Below are 26974 nucleotides of genomic sequence, written 5' to 3' on the forward strand. Positions count from 1 at the left end.
GCGCTCTACTACTTGAGCCACAGCGCCACTTTCAGCTTTTTTTTTTTCTGCTTATGTGGTGCTGAGGAATGGAACCCAGGGCCTCATGCATGCAAGGCAAGCGCTCTACCACTGAGCCACCTTCCCAGCCCCTTACTCCAAATCTTGACAAGGTTTCTTTTGTATTCATTTGATCTATTCTACCTATAAGGATAAATTATTATTTTAGACTATACTTATAGAAGAATTTTAATAGTTTCTAGGTCTACTTCAGAATTCTATTACATATAATAAGAATTTTCTTTAATCATATTAAAGTCAAATGAAAACATTAGAGAAGCAACTTAAAAAAAAAGAATGACAAGTATACTTAATCATGAGTTTTCAAAACTATAGCTAAAAGCTATATCTGAGATTCTCTAAATATCACAAGTATTAAAAAGTAAAATTGAAAATTGGGAAGGGAGGACATTGTCCAAAAAGAAATTTACTCATTTCCTGACTTATGTAACTTTAACTCCATTGTATATAACCTTTATAATAACAATATACAAAAGTAAAATTGATTTAATCTTCTTTAACTTTTCTGTGTCTGATGATTTTTTTTTGAAGTACTGGAGTATGCACTTGGAGCATCATACTTGTTAGGGAGGTGCTCTATAACTAAGCCACACCTCCAACACTCTCTGACAATTATGAAAGAACATAAACATACTGAGTTTAAACTATAAATAAGTAGTATCAATGACAATATTTACTGATCGTCTACAATATGTTGTGTCAGTTACCACAGTTACCATGCTCTACATATGAAAGATCAAAATAAGCCCAGCAACAGTAATTAAAGAATTCCTAGTACAACATCAACTGTGGCTAATTTTGGAAGTGTGGAAAGATAAGCAAGTTACTGGCTGTGCTTTATATAAACTAGGATCACAGCTAAGTTATTTTCTAAAAAATACCCCACATAATGCTGCTTTTATCTAAGTAATAATATTTTTACGCTTTTAGCAACAGCTACTAACACATAAAAGTATTTTAAATATGAAGCTGAGCTGCAGAAACTTAAAACCTACCAGATCATATACCTATTGTCTAGGATTCATTTACTATGTGATATTTAAGAGATTCTTGTGAATCTGAATCATAGGAATGTTCTTTTTCTTTTTTCTTTTTGTCCAAGCCCAGGTCTCAAACTTGGTATCTGACACTTTCATTTGTTGGCTGGCACTCTACTACTTGGGCCATACCTCCAATCCCAATACAGGAATTTTCTATAATTAGATAATAATTATTACTATAACTCTCAAATAAATCTGGTTAATCTCAATTCAGTTCCATATCATGTTTCTAAAATTCACAAATGCACATTTTCAAAGTCTTTTAGCTTTAGGTTGATTGATAATAATGAGAAATTTATTCACGCCCTATGAAATGCTCTAGATTCGTATTATGTACTGTACAACTCTTGAGGTTAATAAGCCATACCTGGTCTGAATGCAACATATCTCTGGTTATAGCCAGGTAAGGCTGTATCCTGTTCTTCTACAGCCCAATTTACTGTATATAAACCTGGGCCTGAAGCAAGCAGATAAACTACCAAGTGTCAATTGAAACTGTTTTGAGTACTGATTATGTTTTTATGGTGGTCCTATTGGTATTATGTACCAAGTAGATAAAACAGCTAGGTATTCTATATATACTGAGTTCCTTCTTTAACAATTATATAAGTAAAATATGTTAATTTCCCATCTGAAGCCATTGTCTGAGTACAGCATTTATCAGCCTGAATCACAACCTGGCATGTGCTAATAAAGCAACTGTACAAAATTATTTTACTAAGAATCTGGTCATATGTATAATGGCACTGATTTCCAGATTTCCAGAACATTTATATAGAATAATGCTACCTGCTTCATGTATTTGAATGATTTACAAATGTTGTGTAATTAAATGATCATTTTATAAACTAGTTTAAGTAAGTAGGTTTCCATTACTGGTTACTTTCAAACACAACCTAAAATGTGTGATGATACTTTTAACTCTTATTTTTTTCTTCTCATTTATTGTCAATTATTTGCCCCATTATACTAGTCTATGAACATATAAAGATGAATAAAACTAAGTTCTACAAAGGAAGTTTGTTTCAACATCTGAAAAATCAAGTTTAACTGATTCTGTGATACTAAACTATAAACTTTCCACTTTACTGTTTACTTCTTATACACTAAAACTTCATAGCTCATTGCTTTTGCATTATAATTCACATTTCTTTTTACTTTTATTTTGTACAATGTCACCACTTTTCTTGCTTATAGGTCATTATTCTCATCTTTTGAAGTAGTAAGACTATTAGTTGTACATACAAAGTACATATTTAAGCTAGTCTCATGAAATGAAAAGGAAATAGTTTATTTCTTACTAGTTATTCTATTCAATACTATTAAGAATTCATATGCAATTTGAATTTTCTAAAAATTAGAGGATGTCATTTCAATTCCCAAGCTATTTAACTACTACAACACTTAACTATTATTACCATTCAATATCATCAAAATATTCCTTTGGATTACCAAGAACAACAATATAAGCATTATATAAAACACACATGTAATAAGACAGTAATTTGGATAGTAAAATAGAAAGACATTAAAATGCATTAAAGGTATTATATGACAGGAAAAGGTTATCAAACAATGATACCAACAGAACTACAGTGTTCTTCTGAAGCATGAAGAAGTGGCAAGAATAGGGTGGGAAATCATACCTTAAATTCATGGTTCAAAGTTTTTTTTCCAAATTTTTTATTTTGATTAAGTGGTTATATAATTTCCCAAATTTCACAGTATTGTGGGATAGTGACACTTAGTTAAAGTCACAAACACCCTCTATCTTTCCTGGAGCAGATTGTCTATCATGGTCTATAACATTTATGAGTTCTATGAGCTTTGCAATACAGTTATTTCTTCCACATTGGGTGATGTGTACATTTCTTTTGTTTTGCATAGCATCAGCTGTTCCCTCTTTCCCACTTGTTCCCTCCCTCCCATCGCTGCCATTGAGTTGCTTAGTTCATTTTGGCCAATGTCCAGTGCAGTTGATGGGTTCCGCTGGTGTATGTTTTTCCCTGATTCCCTCTAGTTCTGTGTCATCCTCCTGGTTTCCCTCTGGTGTGCACATATATACCATACATGTGATCAGCAGCATGGGGTTATTTAGTAGTGATTTGACCAGATGAGTGGAAATCCTTTGTTTCTTAACTCCTGTTAATTTTCTCATATCACCTAACTTTTTGGATTTAACATCCACTTATCAGGGAGACCATGTGCCGTTTGTCTCTTTGCACTTAGCTTATCTCACTCAACATGATTTCTTCTAGCTCCTCCATTTCCCTGCAAATGCCATTATTTTGTTGTTTCTAATGGCTGCATAATATTCCATTTACACTGTGATTCTTAAGAAGGCTGAGAATTGGGTGGTTGAAAAGCAAAAGTAAATGTCTGAAAGTGTCAGCTGACCTAAGCTAACAGGTATAAGAGGTAACAGGAGAGACTAAAGCCAGAAATAAGGAAAAAAATGTATCTCAGAAATGTAAAAGGAAAAAAATTATCTACTGATATGCCAGAGGCAGAGTGATTGGCAAATTGTTTTACTATTTATGAAATTAAACAAGGTTATGCAATGGACAGGGCTATGGTAATGGAATATTACATTAAAAATCTGATATATTGTGCTGAGGTATGGCCCAATGGTGGAGCACTGACCTACTATGCACAGGGCCCTGGGTTCTGTACTCAGGCACACATACACATATTTCTATTTAATAATGGACACCATACCCAAGTCTCAATGAAATCTGTTTATTGGAAACAAAATTTCATGCTAACCAAAATATTGGCATTTCCTAGAGTATGTAAGGTTTACTTAAATTATTTCAGACTGGGCAGGGAGGGAAAGGAGGAGTAACAGGTATAAAGTGATGATGAATGGTTCAAATTTTTAACTGATAGGGAATAGCTGAAAATTTTGAAGAATGATTATTAACAGAATATTTTAGGAAATATAAAACATCATAAAAATAGACATTAGTCTGAGTAACAAAGAATATTTGAGAAATAAAAACGAATCAGTATGGTTTATGGTATAAGAATTGGGTGACAGGATGAAAAGGGATAATAGGAAAATAATTACAGAGTTTGTTCCTTAAGATGCTTCTTCCGTTTAAGGGACATAATATCTATCTGATGAAATGGGCAGTTGGCTTTATCCAAGTTAAATAAACAATACAGAAAGGAAGACTTGGAAAAGTAAGAGTATTATAAAACTTAAATAATTTAACTCAACTCATTATTTAGTAGGTTTACATGGCTTTAAGGTCTCATGTTAAGAAGGTAGTAGAGAAGACGAAATTAAGACATAGCAAAGTTATGTTAGCCAGAGTTACTGGTAAGAAAGGAAATGGAAATAATAAATAATACCTGAAACAAACAGAGATGATCCAAAAGATAAGGAAGGATGTTTGAAATTTGTTTCAGTTGGCTGAAATTTGAGTTCAGGAAAAACAGGTAGAGAAGAGGACAATTAAAACAAAGATGCTATTTGCTATCATATACATTTGTCAACACTAATAGAACATCTCCTCTTGTCAAGAGGGACCCTAAAGTAAACTGTGGGGTTTAGGTGTTAACAGGTCAATGCAAGTTTAAGAATTGTAACAAATGATATAACTGTAGTGAGGATGTTGATAGGAGAGTTGCCAATGTGTAGAGATGAGATATAAGGAAACGATTTTCCACCTAATTTTGCTTCAAATTTAAACTTGTTCTAAAATAAATTCATCAATTGAAAGTGTACATAACTAGAAAGATCAATACAAGATGACAACATGGATGAGGTACTGGATTTAATCCCTAATACCACAAAGCTGCAGGCTCACAAGAGACGTACATCTGCTTCACCATTCACCAAAAATATGCATGTATGTGAGCCCGCAGCTTTCCTTTCTCAAAAACAGGAATAATCTATAATTAGCTTCATATTTCAGGCTTCTGTATATAATTTATGATGTATTTATTCATAAGGTACTCATAACATTTTTATATACTTACCTCAATTATTAATTATACTGAGGTATACTGATTTTTTTTAAACATACTCAAGAACTCAAGTACATTTTAGTCATCTTTTATAATGGGGAAAGAAATCATAAAGAACTTTCTAACACTCTGAAATAGCAACTAAAGAAAGATAACAACTAAATTTCATAAAACATTATCTGCTTTTTCATGATTCATCAGAATATATTACAGAAGAAATGAGAAGAAAACATGCATACTTAAGAAAAAAGCTATGCAAATCACGGCTATTGTCAATTATCATTATTAAATTAATTCAATGGAAAAATAAATGAAAAGAATCACAAAGAGGGATAGAGATGAATGTGAATATGAGAGAGACTAAGATAACAAAGAGAAAGTGAGCTTCTAAGAGATGAAGAGAGACAAAAAATATTCCTTAGAGTTTTGTGAAAAGTTGGATTTCATTTAAATTTATGTTCTGATTTATTTAAAACAAGTGGATGAAATTCTTACCACCATATGTTAGCTGAAAGTTACCATAGGTTCCTTCATATAGAATATACAGTCTAAATATATAAATAAGCATAAAATGCTAGACTGAACTGAAGATCTGCACATTTGTCATGACGTAACCAAAGGCCAAGTTTGCACCTAAGAAAATTACTGCATCTATAAAGCAAACATTTTCTATGTAAACAATGGAGAAAACAGCCACAGGTGTAAGCACTAAGCTATATGTGACAAAAGACACAACTACACACAAGGATGAATTCATGGATTGTCACAGTCCAACCTGTTTGTACTGGCTTGTTTAGACACGGCCTTCAATCTTTTCAAAGTTTTTCTAATATCATCAGCATCAGGGAAATGGTGATGACCTGCAGCCCCATTAGGAAATCCTGGACGAACCCCAGGTGGAATTACTCTGTAGATAAATATGTACAGTGACTTTCATTACTTTCTCTGAAGCAAAACATAATCAACTTCTGCAGAACACAGTCATACCTTTCTGGAAGTTCTTGACCACGCATTTCTCCTTTCCATTTTGCTTCATTATCTCCTGCTCTTTGTTGTTGCATTTGATCAAAAATGGCATGGTAATGTTCATATTGTCCTCGAGAAGAACAAGCTGATGGAGTTACAGCTGCTCCACTGACAAAAAAGGGAGCCTAGAGATTAAAGCATTTGTTTTCCTTTATTAACAATAAAAATTCGTATCCTTACTACTAACAATAAAGCATAATTTAACGTGACAAATACAAAACATTAAAATGTCACTACATTCATGTAAATATGTAAAGTCTGTTCTTAATAAATTTTGAAGCAAGATTATAATATACATTTTGTAAAATTCTGTCCTAAGAAGCTTGAATATGTATGATTTAGAAGTAAAGCAGAGCCTGCTTACATAAAATTTATATTTAACAAAGACATTTTCACATAGCTCTAAAATATTCTCAATCTGTTCACAAAGTAGGTATGAAGGTCAAACATTACTGAAATATACTTCATGTATAGATAAAAGAGATCAAGCATCATATCTGTCCTCAAGTTTTAAATAAGTAGGGAAAGAAAACATAAAAATCAAAAAGCATTTCAATGCTGTAGTCCAATGAGTTATAGGAACTATACCAAGATAGTATGGACTAAGCATAGTCACAACATTGGGGGAAAAAGGTTAGTATTATGTAGAAGTAGAAATAACAGAGAACACAGCAGAAAAACTGCTAAATGGATTTGTAGGTTCTCCAAGAGAATGATAAAGGTAAAAACATACAAACTCAATCACAGAAAAGAGATATGTTAGAAAAAAAGAGTTTAAAAAGTAAATAAAAATATTCATCTATAAAAGTTATGATGAAAGAATTTCACTGAGTAAAAGACATCAACAATCTCAGGTGCATAAGTCAACAGCCCTGAAAAAAAAAATACGATTAAAGTTGAGTGGTAAGCCTGTATAAAAATCTTATTCGAATCAAAGAAAAGAAACTTCAGTGTAATACAACAAAAGAAGATTTGTTGTAACATCTTGGCATAGTAAGTTGGAAATCACTGAGTGAGAAAGCATCTTTTTAAAACATCAGTTCAACATCAATATAATTAGGGTATTTAAATAACAAAAAATTTCTAGAGAAAGACAAGATAAATAAGCGGGAAACTCTGCCAAGTAGGTCTTCCAACACATCTTCAAAATGTACATTTTTATGTCAAGAATCAGAAGCAGAACTACATTAAAAAGTAGTCATAGCTCCTATGAAGCCATCCACCCTAAGGTCAGCCTACTGGTACCGAGGCTTGAACTCAAGGTCGCCCACTCACTATTAGATTTTTGCTCAAGGCTGGAACTCTACCACTTCAGCAACACCTTTACTTCTATTGTTCTAAAGTTTTAATTAGGTAAAGTAGATAAAAATCTAGGCAATAACTGTACTCAAGAATTACCCTTATATACATTAAGGGCTGAATCTACCTTTTCTATAACTTCAGAGAAATGGACTCATACTCGTGTATAAACAAACTATTCATTTTTATTGATAAATAATTATTACAATATATCTTCAAACAATATACTTCCCATATATAATAACAGGTAGATGATCAAAACTACATTTGTGAAACCTAATTTTTCCAAAAGTTCATTCATAAGAGACATTTTCAAAAGACAAGCCAAAATATCTTAAAATTTTCAAACACTAAACAATGCAATCAGATATTTATATTGTAAAAAAAAACCCTGCCTTTTCAGAAATTTATTAATTCTGGTATGTTTCCTTTAATGTTCAATTTTCGTTTTGCCTTTATTTTTGGTGTTTCCTCAATTTGATTCACCTTATATTGAGCTTCTTCATTTATACAAAAAAAGGCATAAATCTGAACAGCCTAACAAGATAAACATTTCAAACTGAGGAATAGGTACAGAATACTCATTAAAAGTATTATGGATGCATTTAAAGTAAATTAAAATCTATTAAGCACACAGTATATTAAACAATTGTGCAAGTTAAAAAACAAGATTTATAAAACTGGACTTTTAGGATTAAGTATCATTTTAGATACAATAGGAAAAACTACTTTATTTCATTGAAGATATATGGAAGGGAGAAAGGAAAAAAAAACCCACAAAACCGTAATGGACTGGCACCAAATGCTGGACTCTGTTTTTCATTTTTCTTTCAGGTAAGATATAAGATAAACTTATTTTAGGATAAATCAAATTCTGTCTGAAAAAAAATGACTATTTGAAACTGGGTGCTAGTGGCTCACACCTGTATCCTAGCTTCTAGAGGTTGAGATCTAAGAGTTGCAGTTTAAAGCCAGCCCAGGAAGGCAAGTCTGTGATACTCTTATCTCCAATTAACTACCTGAAAACCAGTAGCAGAGTTGTGGCTCAAAATGGCAGAGTACTAGCCTTGAGCTAGTTGGTGCCCAAGCCCTGAGTTCAAGCCCCACGACTGATAAAAAAATATGATATATGATATGAAATAATACATCTCAAGAGACTGAAAAAATTAATTCAAGACAGATTATATATGACTATCTAAAGCAAATAAAGCATCTATTATTCAAATCACAACTTTGAGTAATAGAAACAAGAATAGTTAATTCAACTAGATAAGTTATGTGCAGTATTCTAAAAGACCCAAATTAATATGCACAGATCAGGTGAATTTACAGTTTAAGGACATGTTGATTTATAATAGTAATTAAAATAACACACAGGAATAACAGTGTATTTCTACTGCTGTGTAACAAATTATCACCACATAAATAGCTTAAAACAGTACCCACTTATCATCAACCAGTTTCCCTGACTCAGGAAGGCCTCTAGGTGCATTCAGCTGGGTCTCTGGATCAGGATCTCAGGAGGCAGAAATCAAAACTGTCAGTCAGAACTACAATTCTCATTTCAGGTTCAGTATCTCTTGCAAGCTCCCTGGTTCTTGGTAAAATTTCTTTGCAGTTGTATGCTGCAATCATTTTCTTCATCTAGTTATTGTTGTTGTTCTTTTTGGATGTCAAAGGCATGGATTTATTTGTAAGCACTGAGAGGCTAGTTAGCTGTTAAAACAGCTAGAGTGAGACAAACTTGGGAATTTAATCATAAAACAAATGACTTAAACTGTTCCTTCCTCATCAGGTCAACATTCTGGGAGGGGCTCTAGCCTTGGGCCATCAGGCTGTAGGGTCCTTGTGTTCATGCTACATCCCCTGGAGAGAATGGGCAAAAGTGAGCCACAGTGTTGCAGCCCTGTGTATTGGAGGTGGGATGGGAATAGCAATGTTTACAGAGGATGAACTGCTTAACAGTAGTCACAATTGTACTTAAACCTCGATTTTTTTCAAACTAAATTGTAATATGTAAAATCTAGGGACCAACGTGAGGAAGGAAACCAATCTACTACTTCATGAGAAGTAATTTAAATATTTAAGGTGTAAGATATTGCATCTAACATGGTCATAAATAAAGGGCAGTAAGATCAGTCATCAAGAGCTCTGGAGTGAAGCTGGCCTCCATGTTTTTCATCTTTGTCCTCAGGGTGTAATTTTATTAGATCATCAGTTGAAGATGGTAATTGCAGCTTCAGTGGCAAATTTCAAGCCCTTCACCTTAACAATGGTGGGTTCTAAAACCCCTGCTTGTTTGTAGTCTCAGGAGTTTGCCCTGGGTTCTGGGTTAACTTGAGCCTCATTATGAAATGCTCTTAACTTTGCAACCAGTCTTGAGCAATGGTAACTGCCAAAGTATTAGGAATCACAAGGAGAGATCTTGCAAATTCAGCTATGGCAAGTTGTTCCTGAGACCCCCATGCTGGCTGCATAGCTTTCAAGGTAAATGGAAAGGACTGCTTCTATTGTCCCATCACCTGCCACTGACGGACTCTAAACCCCCTTTCACATCATCATGTGAAAGAGCATCATGTAGGCAGCACTCCATCTCATCACACATGAAATCATTTGCCCCATGCAAGATAACTGATGCAGGTGTACGAGCCTTAGTACTTTCCATTAAGATCAGTTCATCATCACAAATTCTTTCTTGTACCACCTCTTCTGTACATTGTACCACCACAATGTCCCAATGTTGTGGCTTCCAAAGTTTTTTCACCTTCCAAATTGGCCAGGGTTGACAGAATACTTGCACCAGAAGCCTTAGCAATGTGTTTAAGGTCTCTCTTTAAAACTCTCCAAACTGCCGTAGCACCAGCTTCCACAAAATACTTCAGACACATGTCATCAATCCCACCGGTGGTGAGAACAACATGAGTACCAGCCACCAGGATCTTCTCAATTCTCTCCTCAGTGACATCGGAATTCTCTCCTTGATGATATCTGATTCTTTCTAATTTGGTCCAATTTCTCAGGGTCTATAACAACCAATTGTACTCTTGGGCATACCCTGGGATCCCACCACACAGCTGAGTCCATAGCTGCTGACCAGCATGCTTTCTGTTTGACTTCTCCCATAACTTTCAGAATATTAACAGAAATGACTGGATAGTGTGGCTGGCCTCTGGAGTCTGTGTACTTAAAGCAAGTACAGCATCTGTTACCATGGTGGAGAAGAAATTACCATCCATTCCAGTAATTTTGGAGGACATGTTTGTCTTAGCAGCATTCATCAGGCAATCTCTTCCAAGTTCATTTGTGTTAATAATTAGATTTTCACTGATGTATCACATGGCTCCCTTGCAGGCCAGCCAGCAGTCACTAATAACTGACATGGGATGAGTTTTCTGTTTGGCTAGTTCATCTGCATTTTTCAGAAGCTCTGCTGCAATAATAACCACAGAAGTAGGCCCATCCCCAACTTCTATGTCTAGCAGATCAGCCAGCTCACAGAGAACGTCAACTGAAATAACTTCAGCACCATCTTTAGCAATGGTTACATCTCCAATATCATCCACCAACATTTTGTCCAAGCCAACCGGACCAAGGGAACTTTTTATAATAGTGGCAATAGAAGGTGCAGTCATAACATTCTGGGAGCAGACTGCCTCCCCGGGGCTGTGGTCTCTGAACACGGGTAAGGGCCCCTCTATCTTCACAGCAGGCCACGCTTCTGACTTCAATGGGTTATCTCGGTTCGTAGCATGCTAGGCAGCATGCAAAGGCCCAAGTGGCACCGCCAGTCATTTTCTTCTTAGTTATTGGTCAATGACCATCAATGACATTACCATCACCCTGAGGTCTCCTACACTTTTCTTGCCACAGCACTATTTGCTGCCTTCCAGTCAAGCAGAAGTATCTGCTAAGAGGAAGTCTTACATGTTAATGTAATCATGGGAGTGCACAAGGAAAGGATGCTTGCATTTGCCTATAACATAATCTAATCAAGGAGTTACTACATCCCCTATCTTTACTAGTTCTCCTTACACTCAAGGGGAGAGAATGGAATGTGTGTTCATCAGGGATGGTAAACCAGAAGACACCTGGAACATGGTCTATCACAGACAGACATAAATATGGGATGACGTGAGAGCAAAGGAGTGCAAGGCTCAGAGCAAAGAAATACAGGAAATTACCATCTGAGCTCTTGATACCCCAAACTATTCTCTGGGGTAAAAGTCCCTCAAAGACAAACACATTAATGAAGATTAAAGTTTGAAGAAGTTAATTAACTTGCCTAAGGTTATAGTCTGGATCTACCTGAAAGGAATGTAGGTAAATGGCTAGCCTTTAGAAATCTCGGTAGGAGTACGGAGATCGGAGTGAGAGTGAGGAAGAAAGGAGGGGTGCTTAGAAGTAAACACAAGTGGAAAGATGGAGGGGCAATGTTCAGAAAGGATGAGAAGGTGTGTAGTAGGGAATGTATGGGGATCAATCTGGAGAAACTGACAGGAATCAGAATAACAAGAGTCCTGTGAGAACTTAATTGTTTTTTGTGTTTTTTTTTTGTGCCAGACTGGGGCTTGAACTCAGGGTCAGGGTATAGTCCCTGAGCTTTTGTGCTCAAGGCTAGTGCTTTACCACTTGAGCCACAGCTATACTTCTAGCTTTTTTTGTGGTTAACTTGCAATAGAAGTCTCATGGACTTTCCTGCCTGGGCTGGCTTTGAACCACAATCCTCAGATGTCAGCCTCCAGAGAAGCTAGGATTACAAGTTTGAGCCACTGTGCCCAGCCAAGAACTTAATTTTTAAGGCTACATGAAAAGTTATATTGGAGATTCTCTGAAAGGGCAACTGGTCCCATAGTCTTCACATGAATGCTTTTAAAGCAATTTTAACAGTTCACACTAGTATTAATATGTTGCATATCAAATACATGCAGGAAAACTAAGAAATCATAATAAATGCTGAAGAATTCTAGATAAAAATCAACTGCACACAAACACACACACACACAAAGAAGCAAGTATTATATATTTTAAAGAGCAAGATGAAACTGGAGAGAAAAAATAACATCACTGTATTGGTTATCAAATGCCTACCTTCACTTCACCACCTCCACCAGCACTTAACACATTTCTCCATCCTTGTTCCCTGGCCCTATTTATTCTCTCCAACTTTTGAGAAAACAAACAAACAAAACACCATTTCAACTACGTAATATAAAATACATTAAATACACTTAGTAATACAATGGAAATCAGTGCACTTTACTTTTCAAACAAACATGTCTATGGGGAGAGGGAGGAAAGCGGCATGGAAAAATGGATTGATGTCTTACCCTTTCTTTTTCGTGCCTTTTCATTTGTTCAGCCTTCACAAAACTAATCTGCAATCATTTTAAAGACATATTTCTTAGAATTCAAAATGGTTATAATCTGTAGCTTGGTAAAGGAAGAAAAAGAAGAGTAAAAAGCTACCTGATCCTTTTGTTTCTTTTCCCTGTCAATGAATTCCAACCTTCTTTTGCTTGTTGGTTCCTTAAACAAAAAAGAACATTTTTATCAATAACTATCTCTGCTTTTTGTATTTTTATCAGGAAAGTAAGTATACCAGTGGCAGAAGTATGCACAGGGAGGTTAAAAAAATTAAAAAAGAAGTTATATGTATTTGTTTCAAAGAAATAAGGAGGAAAGGTTTGGAGGCTTCATATTATAAAGTTTCATTTTTTAAAAATTAGTTTTGTAAAGCTTTAAAATAAGCAGGTAGGTATCTTTGTACCTCAAACGCTTTCCTCCTTTCTTCTCTAGGGTTCATTCTCTTCACTGGAATTTGATGGGCCTAAACAAAAAGTAAAACTAGGAATTAGAGACAGCCTTTAAAGTGATTATTTGAAAATTCCAAATTTATGGAAATTTAAAATAAGAAAGAAGGCATGCAAATATTGCAATAACTCTTTCAAGAAATATTAGCTTTAAAAATAAAGATATTGTAGGTATTGATATGTCACCTGCGAACAAAGAGAAACAAAATTGTGGAAAAGGGCTTCCGTGGTCATCAACTAAATGGGTCTGTTCTCAGAAATGGATGTCAATAGTAAGTTTTCTAGAATTATCACACATTTCTGAAGCCCAATAATGAATACAATTTTTTAAAAAACTTGTACAATATATGCTCATTTACATAAACCTCATACAAGAATAAAAATTTATAGCCCATTTTACTCCCTACTTTAGAGATAATAAGTGTTGATATCCAGACATTTTAATGCACTTAAATACATATAAAATAGTAGCTTTTTACATAATGCACATTTTTACATAAATGTAATAAGAACTTGTTATTAGATGGAAAACAAACTGGCCTGCATTATGGTAAACAAATTAACAATGGCAATATTCTACATGAGTTCTATAATTAATTTAGTCATTCTTCTTGGAGTAAGACATGGGGTTGGTTTTGAATGTTTCCTGTATATTCATCCTCTTGTCATAAGCAAATCTTTCAGGAGGGCAATTTTTTAAAAAATTAGTGGAATTATAAAGTAAAAAACTAAATTGATTGTTGAAAAAATTGTCCAAGAGGCTGCACCAATCTACATTTCCACCAAAGCACTCATTCCCATATTCTTGCATAGTATCAAATATTATCATCCTATCTTGATTCTTATCTGCTCCTTGAAAAGGCTAGTAATATTTTCCAGTTTGGTAGATAAGTACATTTCTTCTTCTTTTTTGGGGGGGGGGTCCAGTCGTGGGGACTGAACTCTGGGCCTGGGCACTGTCCCTCAGCTCTTCAGCTCAAGGCTAGCGCTCTACCACTTGAGCCACAGAGCCACTTCCGGCTTTTTTCTTTTTGCTTATGTGGTGCTGAGGAGTCTCATGCATGCATGCAAGGCAAGCACTCTACCACTGAGCCACCTTCCCAGCCCCAACATTTCTTCTTTTATAGGCTAAATATATGCATTCACATATCCTTAAGACTTATAAAGACTTCCTGCTCTTTACTCACTAAAATGATTCTGCCACCACTAGTGGACAGCAAGCTTCAGTTTTAAGGTGTTAGAGCTCTGGGGTCACCATTGTTGAGGTATTAGAAATAACACTTGCAGGTAATGTTCCTCATAGAATTAAACACAGTCAATGATTCCAGGTGTGTTTTTTATACACTGGGTGTAAAACACTGGATAAAGGGGCTTCAATGTAGCTCAATGGGATATAGTGTTAGCATAGCATGCTTGAGGCCCTGGGTTCCATTCTCATATTTTTTTAACTAGTGGGAAATATTATCCAGAAACTTTCAAAGTTTCTGGATAATAAAAGTTGGGGGGCTGGGAAGGTGGTTCAGTGGTAGAGCACTTGCCTTGCATGCATGAGGCCCTGGGTTCGATTCCTCAGCACCACATAAGCAGAAAAAAAAAGCCGGAAGTGGCTGCTGTGGCTCAAGTGGTAGAGCGCTAGCCTTGAGCTGAAGAGCTGAGGGACAGTGCCCAGGCCCAGAGTTCAGGCCCCACGACCGGACCCCAAACAATATTATTTGGCAAGAAAATTAGTTCTGAGATTAGTACAACACAGATCAGTGTGAAAATACTGTGCTAAGTAAACAAAAAAATCACATATTGTCTTTCATTAATGTAAGGTATCAAGAATAAGCAAATCTGTATAGCAACAGAAAATAATTAGTAATTTGTTAAGGCCAAGAAGATAGAGGAGAATGGGAGTGACTGCCAGTAGGAAAAAAAAAAATTCTTTTTCCTTTCTCGCTGACCATACTGGGTTTGAACCAGGCCTTGAATTTGTTAGGCTGGCATGCATAACTTCAGCCACGCCTCCAGTTTCTTTCAGCTTTAGCTATTCTTAAATAACTAAAATAGCATAGGCCTGAAGCTGGACTATGGATCAGACTGTAATACTTCTATCTATGGTTTTCTACATATCTGGGACAATAGGCTTGTGCTACCATGTCCACATTTAGAACTAATTTCTTTTTGGGATGATGAGTATGTGGAGACAGTTACCACAGTACTGGATCTATATTATGAACCATTAATTGCAATTGTTAATGTATGAGTTGTAAAGTATGTAGATTATTTCTGAATAAGTCTGTTTTTAGGAAATGCATAGCCCCAAGAGTTGATGAATAATCATCTCTGGATCACAGACCCCTACATTATACATTCTAACAAGCGCCATTGCTTAACTATTATGTAACCAATCTAGCATCTGTCTCAAGAGTTGTCTGGGCTGGGAAGGTAGTTCAATGAGCGGCAGAGCGCTTGCCTAGCATGCATAAACCCCTGAGTTCGATTCCTCAGTACCACATACACAGAAAAAGCCAGAAGTGGCGCTGTGGCTCAAGTGGAAGAGTGCTAGCCTTGAGTAAAAGAAGCTCAGGGATAGTGCCTAGGCCCTGAGTTCAAGGACTGGCAAAAAAGAAAAAAAAAAGATTTGTGCCCCACAATACCAAATAATTAAAAAAGTATTATCACTGTAGGGCATGATGGCACACCTGCAGCCCAAGTTTTCCAAGGGCTAAAGCAGGATTTTGAGTTCAAGGTCACTCTTGGCTACATATAGAATCATTGTCTCAAAACAAAAAATTAGGGCTGGGAAGGTGGCTCAGTGGTAGAGCGCTTGCCTTGCATGCATGAGACCCTGGGTTCAATTCCTCAGCATCACATAAGCAGAAAAAAAATTATTAATTTGAATAATACAAAAACCTGATAGTAAATGACTAGCTTTTAGATTACATGACAGCATCAAGTGTAGGACAACAGAAGACCAAGACAACTACATACTTGGGATAAATTACATGGAGGCAAAGATTATACTCATCTTTTGGTCTTCTCTATTGCCTTACATATATGATATTCAAATATTTCTGAAATAAAAATCTAAGTCATTCTTCTGATAGCACATAATATTTTTAGAACATTATTTCTATACTAAAGAAAACATGCTGCTGAGTGCCAGCTACTCAAGAAGCTGAGATGTAAGGATTATGGTTTGAAGCCAAGTCTGGGTAGAAAAGTCCGTGAGATTCTTATCGCCAATTAACCACCAAAAAAGCTGGAAGTGGAGTTGTGGATCAAGTGGTAGAGCATAAAACTGAGGGACAGTGCCCAAGCTGAGTTCAAGCCCCAGGACAGGCCAAAACCAACAAACAAAAACAAAAAACAAAACAAGACAAACACTACAAAAATACCCCTAAATATTAAAAATGTGTTCATGGAGTGCCCTCTAGTGGCTCAATAATTATTCCTCTATTTCAACAACACTTTATATGAAATAGAGCAAAGTCTTATCACAAGCAAATATTTTTGATACGTTGAATAGTAACTTAATACATGTTAGCTTAAATTTACACACAAATAAAATATAATAAACTGTTGCCATTACTGGTTATCATTTTTCCTATACATTTCTCATTTTCAAGCTTGGAATTTTTAAGTTTTAACAAATCACTGTGAATTTAAACATAAAAGATGCTTTATACTTGCCATGATTTTTGTTGTTTTGGGTTTTTTTTAATGTTTTTTATTGTGAAAATAAAAAAAACCGCACAGAGGGGTTACAATTACATAAGCAAGGTAATGAGTACATTTCTTATCAAGCATTGTTGCCTCCTCCTTTGTTTTTCCTCTATACCATCCCTGTTCTCCCATCTCCATGACTACACTCCCACCCAAAGTTGTAAAGTTCCTTTTTCAACATAGCATTTTGAATATTTCATTATTGCAATGGGTCCACCGGTATCCCTATTTAAACAATTTGTTTTTTCCCTTACCCTCCCTAAATTATAACAACATCAAATACAGTGAAAACAGAGGTTATACCATGGGGGAGGGACATACAAAGCAACAAAACAATCACCTTATAAATATAGCAAGAAAGAAGAAAACACTTGTGTCCTTATCTTGGGGTTCATTTCGCCTAACATCATCTTATCTAACCACTTCTGTTGTCTCAGACACATACTAGTTATTGCAAATAAGGGAAACCATGGGACCTATGTTTCTTTGGGCCTGGCTTACTTCACTTAACATAATTTTTTCCAAGTCTTTCCATTTCTTTTAAAAAAAATTTTTTATTGTGAAAATACTGTACAGAGGGGTTACAATTACATGGACAAGATAATGAGTACATTTCTTATCAAGAATTGTAGCCTCCTCCTTTGTTTCCCCTTCCCATCCCATCCTCTTTCAACCCCCCCCAACTCTTCCCTCCCCCCAAGTTGTAAAGTTCGTTTTGACATAACGACTTGTACATATCATTGTTGCAATGGGTCCACCTGTATCCCTATTTAAATGATTTGTTTTTTCCCTTCCCCTCCACAAATTATAATAACATCAAATACAGTGAAAGCAGGGGTTATACTGTGGGGAAGGGACATACAAAGCAACAAAGAAATAATCTTATAAATGTGTTATAAACAATGGCATGAAAGAAAAAACATCGAATACATATCTTAGGGTTCATTTCCCTAATATCAACTTATCTGCAAGTCTTTCCATTTCCTAACAAATGGGGCATGTCATTCTTTCTGATGGAGGCATAGAATTCCACTGTGTATATATACCACATTTTCTTGATCTATTCATCTACTGAGGGGCATCTGGGTTGGTTCCATATCTTAGCTATGCAATAAACATAGTTGTGCTGGTAGCTTTAGTGTGGTCTTGTTTGTGATCATTTGGGTAAATGCCCAAAAGTTGGATTGCTGGGTCATAGGGGAGCTCTATGTGGAGTCTTTTGAGGAACCTCCATACTACTTTCCAAAGTGGTTGAACAAGTTTACACTACCACCAACAATGAAGTAAGGTTCCCTTCTGTCCACATCCCCTTCAGCATCTGTTGTTATTAGAGTTCTTGATTATAGCCATTCTAACTGGAGAGAGAAGGTATCTCAATAATGAGAGCGCTGAGTTTAAACCCTTGTACTGCCAAAACTAACCAATAAACATCACAAGACACTGGCCTGATGGTTCTCCCTTAGCTTGTATCTGGCATTTTACCCAAGTTAGTACAATTAAAATATAAAAGATACTGTTGCTTTGATGACTGGAATTCCTTTTCTCAATCATTTTACTCATTTGTTAAAAATGAGACTTATTAGCATTTTCTTTGTGCAAAGATGTGTAATACATGGTTCCTCACTTCAGAGAAATGGCATTCTAATAAAATAACACTAGGAGTTCTGATAAGGAACAAATTACTTTGATGAAGAAGTTTGCCATCTTAATGCCAGACCCTGAGAGTAGGAGGATAATTAGGAAATAAGGTCTATGTGGAAAAAAAAAAGTATTTGAGGTGTTCCTACCTGTCCTCAGTCACTGGGACCTCATAGTATATCTATACTATGCCACTATGTGCAGTGTGGCAAGGCCCAACATGGTATTTGTTAGTCAAGGAGAAATGTGTGAACACTCACTACACATAGCTTGCTCCCCACCCCATCTCCCACCCCCATCACTTCTTTTTCAAGCCTTTATCCCCATGGTTGGACTCTAAGATTGAAGGTATAAGTGTCCTTCATTCTATCTACCAAGAGTTTACACACAGACACAGGAGAGTAGCATTGTGACTCTACAGAGAAATTTCAAAGAAAAGAACATTCAAAAGGAGAAAAGGGTACATATGAACAAAACTCAGGAAGCTGAGATCTGAGGATCATAGTTCAAAGCCAGACTGGGCAGAAAAGTCCTCATGAGACTCTTATCTCCAATTAACCAATCAAAAACTGAAAGTGGCAATGTGATTCGAAGTAGTAGAGTGCTAGCCTAGAGTGAAAGATCTCAGGGACAGAGCCTAGGCCTTAAGTTCAAGCCCCATAACTGACTAGAACCAAGAACGAACACATCCAAAAAGAGAAGTGAGTATTAGAAAGAGTCAGTAATTGGTGATTTAGCAGAGTCCCAATCTAGGTCGAGATGTTAAGTCTGGAGTTCAAATACGGAGTCTAACCTGAAGACAGGTTTGGAAGTCAATGTCTAGATGTTTACTTTGAGGAAGTGTAGGTGAGAAAATGTTCAAGGACTGTGTCCTAAACTTCAGCATTTAGAAGTCTGGAAAATGAGGTGGATCTTGTAAAGGAAACAGAAGCAGTCAATGAGACAAGAGGAAGATCTGAAAGAGTACTTTGGCTTTAAGAAAATGTTTAATGGAGGAGGTAACCAAGGGAGTCAAAGCTTCCTTAAGTAAGCAGGAAAGGAAACAGTACATAAATGATAGAGATGACTTTAGGTGGGAACTGAAGGTCATCCCAAGTAAGAGTAAGCAAAGTGAAATATTTGCAAACAGGATGGTAGACGTGATAGTGGGAAAAGTTTCTTCCAGATTCTATTTTCTTACTGAGGTAGGAAGCAAGCAGTAGTCCTGTGAAGAAGAAAATTAATCATCTAGAAAGTGGGAGAGCAAATGGGCTAAAGACCTACCACAGGGCAGCCATTGTTGGATATAAATCTAGTGCTATTACCGGCAGAATAGTGGGAGAGAGGAATAAGGGAAATTATGAGTGAATAGAGAATTTGAGCCAGATAAGGAACATAATAACAAGGAGAGAGATACTGAAAAACTAGTAGGAGTCAAGCATCCAAATGTGACAAAGAAGTTTTTGACAGACTCCTAGAGGAATAAGCAAGAAACAGGAAGCAGTGTCAGAGAATGAGATGCTTATGAATGAAACTTCAGAAACGTTGCTATTACCGATAATGGCAAACTTAATAGCACAATTATAGATGAAATTTTAAGGTCAGGTGGGAATCAAGATAATTGAAAAAGAATGAACAAGAAAATAAAGGGCATAGGAAGTTTTATCTTTCTGGATATTTAAATCACCTAGAATTTTAACAATGGGAAGAATGTTAGTGAGTCAAATGTTTAATTTTTTTTACATGAGTATCTATAGAAAACCCTGATACAAAATGATAGCAGGTTATACAATATGGTAGCAAGAACATCAAAGCAGGAAGTGGGGGTGGGCTTGGGTTAGAGCAAGGAGAGTCTGGCATTAAGATGGCAAACATCTCCTTTATCTTACCTCTAGACCCAAAGGTACTGAGGGATTAAAGAGAAAACAGCTACCACGGGAGGGAGTTACAGAATGTGAGTTCAGGAAGAAGCCAAGTTGTAGACTAAAGCAGGTGAAGATCATCTTTATCTAGTAATTATATAAGGGGTTTTTGCCAATAATATATCATGAGTCAATGTGGCCCAAGAGGCTAAGCTACTGTTCAGGGAGGAGAGGAATATTAGGGTATGGTCAGTCTTTCTTACAGGATTTTAGTAACTAAGTAACAAGGGAAAACCTGGAGTCCTGGGTTTCTTGCGGCGACCAAAAAGAGAAAAAGGATGCAATACCACTGGTCCATGTAGGCTAAGTAAAATGTAATACCAATAAACAATGATAAATAGAAGATAAAGCTGGTTCCAGTTACATTTTCCTGCCTATGCTACTAGAGCTGACTTGGTAAGTTTTCCTTTTTGCTTTTGTTTTTTTTGTTTGTGTGGTACTGAGGTTTGAAGTCAGGGACTTGCACTTGGTGGGTAGTTATGCCCGGTAGGCACTCTACAACTTGAGCCATGTTCCCAGCGCTGAGCACTTCTTTGCTGCAGATGATGGACCGACACTGCAGAGGACAGAGCTGCTCCTGATTAGCGCTTCCTGTCTCTGTTGCTGCAGTGAGTGGGATGGCCACAGGGCGGCACTGCAGGAGGCAGCTTGCAGGAGAGTTCTCACAGTACTCTCCAGCTTTCCCCGGAGCTTCAGCAGCACCCCAGGGGCGCTACCCACATGGTTCTGCTGGTGCCCAGGCTGCCATCCCTGCCTGCTTTCCAAGATGCTCAGCAACACCAAGTAAGTTCTACCTGCATCCCAGGCAGTTCACTGTGGAAAAACTTTGTTGTTCTCTAGCTACTTTGATCTCTAGGCACTAATATGAACAGCTTTTCTCTGTATCTGCCATTTGTATTCTCTTTTACTATTTAACGGCTAATTCCATAAATAGTCTCTCATACACACACACACACACACACACACACACACACTTTTTTTTTGGTCATGGGGCTTGAACTCTGGGCCTGGGCGCTGTCCCTCAGCTCTTCAGCTCAAGGCTAGCCCTCTACCACTTGAGCCACAGCGCCACTTCTGGTTTTCTGAGTGATTTATTGGAGATAAGAATCTCACGGACTTTCTTGCCCAGGCTGGCTTTGAACCATGATCTTCAGATGTCAGCCTCCTGGGTAGCTAGGATTAAAGGCGTAAGCCACTGGCACTGGGCAAATAGTCATAATTTACATTAAATTTTCCCCATTCAAATTTTGTGTAGTTTGTCTCTGACTCCATGCTAACTTATATAACATATCTGAAGACTGATTCACAGTAATCATTTAAAATTATTTTATACTATTTTTTTTGTTTTTGCTGGTCCTGGGGCTTGAACTCTAGGCCTGGGCACTGTCCCTGAGCCTCTTTGTGCTCAAGGCTAGTGCTCTACCATTTGAGCCACAGTGCCACTTCATTTTTTTCTGAGTAGTTTATTGGAGATAAGAGTCTCATGGAGTTTTCTGCCTGGGCTGGCTTTGAACCCTGATCCTCAGACCTCAGCTTCCTGAGTAACTAAGATTACAGGTATGAGCCACTGGCACCCAACTTATTTTATGATAAATTTTTAGCCAAACTAACTGATCATCCCGACTGTGAAGTTTATCTTAATAGCAGTATATATGTATACATATTATGTGTATATTATATATAAAATATGTGTGTGATATGGTGTGTGTGTACCTAAGTATCTAAGGTGCATACCTGTACACCTGTAGGCCAGAATGAAACTGGTCCTATATACTGAAGCATGCAAATACTGACACAGAGCAAATGTCAAATTCCCAGCAACTAACACTGTGTGTTCTTAAGACACTTAAATGCTACAGGCTTCTTTTTGTTGTTGTTGTTGGCTGCAGATCTTGAACTCAGGGCTTGGGAGTTGTCCCTGAGCTTTTCTGCTCAAGGCTAGTTAGTGCTCTACCACTTTTGAGCCACAGCTCCACTTCTGGTTTTCTGGTAGTTAAATGGAGATAAAAGTCTCATGGACTTTCCTGCCAGGACTGTCTTAGAACCACGATCCTCAGATCTCAGCCTCCTGGGTACCTAAGATTACATGTGTGAGCTACCAGAACCTGGCTTCAGGCCTCATTTTTTCACATGAAACATGATGGGCTTATATGATCTTTCCTTTCAGCGCTATGATTTTATTTATTTGTCATTTCCCAAATACAAAAATTTCTCAGGATTTTACCAAGTGTATCTCAGGTATTCTTTAAGCACATGATCAAGTACGTCTACTTAGGACATTACTTTTTTGTTGTACCAATCATTTATGTAATATGTTTACTTAAATGCTTCCATATGATTATGTAAGACTGTACCACTTCAAAAACTAGAGAACAGTACATGACTGAAGTAGAGCAATATTCTTTAGTAACAACTTTAAAAATCTTATACAAAGATAATTCAACTGAACAATAAAATGAGGTTGAATTGAATTTGATACAACTTACAGTTTGCAACAACATCATACCTGTTTATGTTTTTGGAGTGGTTTTTTTTCAGGTAATTTTTTCTCTCCATATTTCTTATATGTTAAAGGTACTCCATATTTAGCAGCAGGCTTTGTGATTTTCTGTGCTGGCACAACAGAAACCAAGCTTTGTCCTGAAGCTGGTCTCTTAGCTACATAAAAAGACAAAAACAAATTTTTCTAAGAGTTTCTTTTATTAAATTTTTTATTTGAAAACTAAAAACATTCTCATAACGACTGATAGGATATAAAACTTTCATCAAGTATCTTATCCATTCCTTAACATTTCTCACTAACTCAAATATGTTACGCTAAAGTTATCTCATCCTTTAAAGATATTGATGTTTTTCATATAAAAATCATGTGCAGCTGGAGCCAGCCTCATGCCTGCTAAGGACCCCGTTCAAAGCCTGCGCATGCAGAAAAACCTGTTATACTCTTATCTCCACCCAATTAACCAGCAAAGAGCCAAAAGTGGAGTTAGCAAAGGTCTGGATCAAATGTTTGAACACCACCATTAAGAGAAAAAGCTAAATGAGTACGTGAGGTCCCAAATCTAAGCTTTAGAACTGGTACATACACAAAATTATATATGTGTTTGTGTGTGTGTGTGTGTGTGTGTGTGTGTGTATGTGTATCCCATCCTTAATAATATATTTGACCTCATAATTTACTTGAAACATTTTTAGAATATAAATTGTTTCTAAACACAAAAAATACTACATAATGATTTACATATAACTGGACATTTTACAACATTCTCTGGCAATGTTCAAAATACCAGATAAGAAGACTGAGGGTGTGGTCCAAGTAGTAGAGCTCCTGACTAGCTACTGAAAAACCTGAGTGCCAACTCTAGCACCTTAGGAAAAAAAATGAATCAACTCAGTATTTAATAATGATATAGAATTTCACTTAAGACAGACAAGAAACAGAAATTTCATTAGTAATTTATCAAAATCCAGTATATATTATCATAAAACAACTTTAAAAGGAGACTCCCTCTAGGTTATATTTAGCCTACAATCATCTGTCTTTCACTCCATCCTTCCATCCATGTTTCCAGTACAGTTAGGTGTGAGTATTGTCAACAGATGAAATGCCTCCTGTTTACATTTCATTTACCTGGTGCAGGCTGTGCTCCACATTTTGAAAATGTTTTTAGACAAAATTCTTCTGCGATGAGCTTAGGTTGAGAGAAAAAAGTTAGAAAAAAACATTAAATTTCCTGAATAAAAAACATCCTATTCACTAGTCACTATATATTTTACCTTTTCTGTCACAATTATGCTGCAAGATATACTGTATAAATTAAAATCAAGTACTCCATTCAGCAAGTCTGTCTCATACTAACTTCCTCGCAATCTTACCAATTTATTCCTTCCCCATCAGATTTTCTTCTGTAATTAAACTAATGTATAATCTCATTTTCTATGTGCACCAAACCCCTCAACCCCTCATTTACTTCAAAACTTCATTATCTGAATCATGTTAGCATTTCCTACAAGGTTACTCATAAACATGTTATTAGATATATATTTTTGGTGGTCCTAGGGTTTGAATGCAGGACCTCACATTAGCTAGACAGGTGTACCACCATTGAGTCATGCCTCCAGTTGGATATTCTTACATAATTAAAGATTTTTGTTGTTGGTGGTGGTGGTCGTGGGGCCTGAACTCTGGGCTTAGGTGCTGTCCCTAAGCTCTTCAGCTCAAGGCTAGTGCTCTACCACCTAGCCATAGCACCACTTCTGGCTTTTACTGCTTATGTGGGGCTGAGGAATCGAACCCAGGGCTTCATGCGTGCCAGGCAAGCACTCTATCAACTGAGCCATCTTCCCAGCCCCAATTCAAGACTTTTTAACAGTGTTTCAAATACCCCTTTGTTTATTCCTCAGTGTCTATAGATTCTGAGAAACAAAAATAAGTTGCATATAATTTTTTCTTCTTACTCCATCTTTTCAGTGTCAAACTATGATACCAACGGAGTTAAGTCAACTTAACCTTTACTGAGTTGGAAAGGAAAAAGCAAAAGGATTTTCCCATTTTCAATAGAACTGAGGGCCAGTACAGAGCATATTCCTGTAAGCTATTCCGATAGCTCAGCAGCTCAAACTGCTCCATGGGCAAAAAGCCACCACTTGAAATACCTCTTTCCCACGAAGAATCTACTACAACACTAATCTCAAACCAACAGTATCAGTATCAGCTAGCCTTAATAAAGATGCAAATTGTCAGGCTGGCCCTAGTAAAGTCCTCTAGGAGACTATGCTGTGTGCTACATTTTGAGAACCACTACACACAGTATAAATATAGGTGCAAGTCTTCTCAAAGGTAATCCAGAGCAGGGATGTGAATGTGTTTTCTCTCCTGAGCACACCTACTCCCACTCCCCAACCCCACTTATTTTTTAGAAATAGTGATCGTCAGAATTATCTCCAAACTGAATCATTTCTTTCAAAACAAAAGTCATCCTTTTGTTATGTGGACTGAGAGATGGGTAGGTACTTACAACCCCAAAGTTACATGAATTTCTAGGCTGGTCTATCCAAAATAAGAGCCACTGTCCATATAAAACTATATGCATTAAGATTTATGATAAAAGCCAGGCATGGTAGTGCATGCTTATAATCCAAGGTACCTGCCCTTGGGGAAAAGCCTGAGACTGTATCTGAAAAATAAAGCTAAAAAGAGTTGGGTCATGTAGCTTAAGTGACAAAGCACTTGTCTAGAACTTGAGGCACTGAGTTCAAACCCATATCTTAAAATTAGAAGTTTAAAATAACTAAAATTAAATGTCAGTTGCTCATCACATCTCAAGTGTTCAGCCACTGTGGCTAGAGGACACAGTGCTATACAGTACAGACACAAGCCACTGTCATCATCACAAAATATTCTGATAGACAACATCAATACTTCTAAGGAATCAGAGCTCAGCCTTGATTTGTCAACCTACACCCAAGAAGTTGCCAGACAGGATCGAGAACTAGACTTGAAAGCATTTTCCTAATGGTGCTGAGAAAATTTAGGTATTAAAAATAAAAATTATTCTGTAATTCCAGTCTTCAGGAAGCTAAGGCAGCAGGATCATGAATTTGAGGCTTGATGCTGGCTCTAAATAAATACATTTTTGCATATTTTAGGCTTTAGTGTTTTCCCTCTCATTGCTAGCTGTCTGAATTCCAGTGCTTTTGCCTTAAGACTGTGTATCCTAGCTGCTTGCACAAGGGGTGGGAGGTAGAACTTCAGCAAAGTTAAATGAAGTTATTGTTTGCATCATAGTAGTTGCCAAAGAAACTGCCCTTGCAAACATTATTTTTAACAAAGAAGTCTTATAAGACACCACATTTCAGAAATTGTTGCTACATTCTATACAAGTAACCTTTAACCTCTGAATTTTAATACGCTTTCTTATTACTAACACAGTCTTTTGGTATTAAGTTAAATCTAACTCTATGGTTGCTAAGAAGTATTTGTTCACAGAAATGTTCTATTAAACCAGAAGGATATATAAGTAATACAGTTATGACTTTAACTATATTATGTTATTTGTAGGAAAGTTCAATGGCAATTATTTAAGTTAATAAAGGGTACATTAAAAATGAGAAGTAAAACAACTCCAATTTCAGGTGGTCAAATATTTGTAAATAATTGATGTCAGTTGATTTGGCGTAGATTTATAAACCTTGCCCAATTAAATTTTAACTCAACTCATTTTAGGTATGGTGGTCCATGCCTATAATTCTAGCTACAGAGATATGGATATTGGGAAGACTGAGAAATCCAAACTCCATCTCAACCAATGAGCTGGGTGTGTGGCAGCTTAAGTTTGTCATCCATACTATGTAGAAAGTATAAAAAGGAGGATTCCAGTCCAGACAAGTCTCAGTAAAAACAACAAACAAATAAACAAGACTCAATCTGAAAAATAACTTAAGCAGAAAGGGTTAGAGGTATGGCTCACAATCATGGTAAATGTGCCTGTCAATCATGAAGCCCTATATTTAAACC

At 36.5% G+C, this 26974-nt stretch overlaps 1 protein-coding gene and 1 pseudogene across 2 annotated transcripts in view; both read right to left on the bottom strand.

The window, feature by feature from the left end:
• Nek1 (NIMA-related kinase 1) overlaps positions 1-26974 on the bottom strand; it is a 100334-nt gene that overhangs the window by 51264 nt on the left and 22096 nt on the right. The window contains exons 11-18 of one of the 2 annotated variants that reach the window (XM_013026170.1): positions 24089-24149; positions 22964-23115; positions 13168-13227; positions 12864-12926; positions 12728-12775; positions 12489-12563; positions 6063-6226; positions 5851-5982 (exon numbers count right to left, since the gene is read on the bottom strand). In XM_013026170.1, the coding sequence (XP_012881624.1) occupies positions 5851-5982; positions 6063-6226; positions 12489-12563; positions 12728-12775; positions 12864-12926; positions 13168-13227; positions 22964-23115; positions 24089-24149 (755 nt within the window). The remainder of the gene's footprint in view (positions 1-5850; positions 5983-6062; positions 6227-12488; positions 12564-12727; positions 12776-12863; positions 12927-13167; positions 13228-22963; positions 23116-24088; positions 24150-26974) is intronic. The other variant, XM_013026177.1, reaches the window with a different exon arrangement.
• Positions 9536-11497, bottom strand: LOC105990964 (annotated as a pseudogene).

Source organism: Dipodomys ordii, unplaced genomic scaffold (genome assembly GCF_000151885.1).
Source record: "Dipodomys ordii isolate 6190 unplaced genomic scaffold, Dord_2.0 Scaffold4, whole genome shotgun sequence".
Classification (NCBI taxonomy): Eukaryota; Metazoa; Chordata; class Mammalia; order Rodentia; family Heteromyidae; genus Dipodomys; species Dipodomys ordii.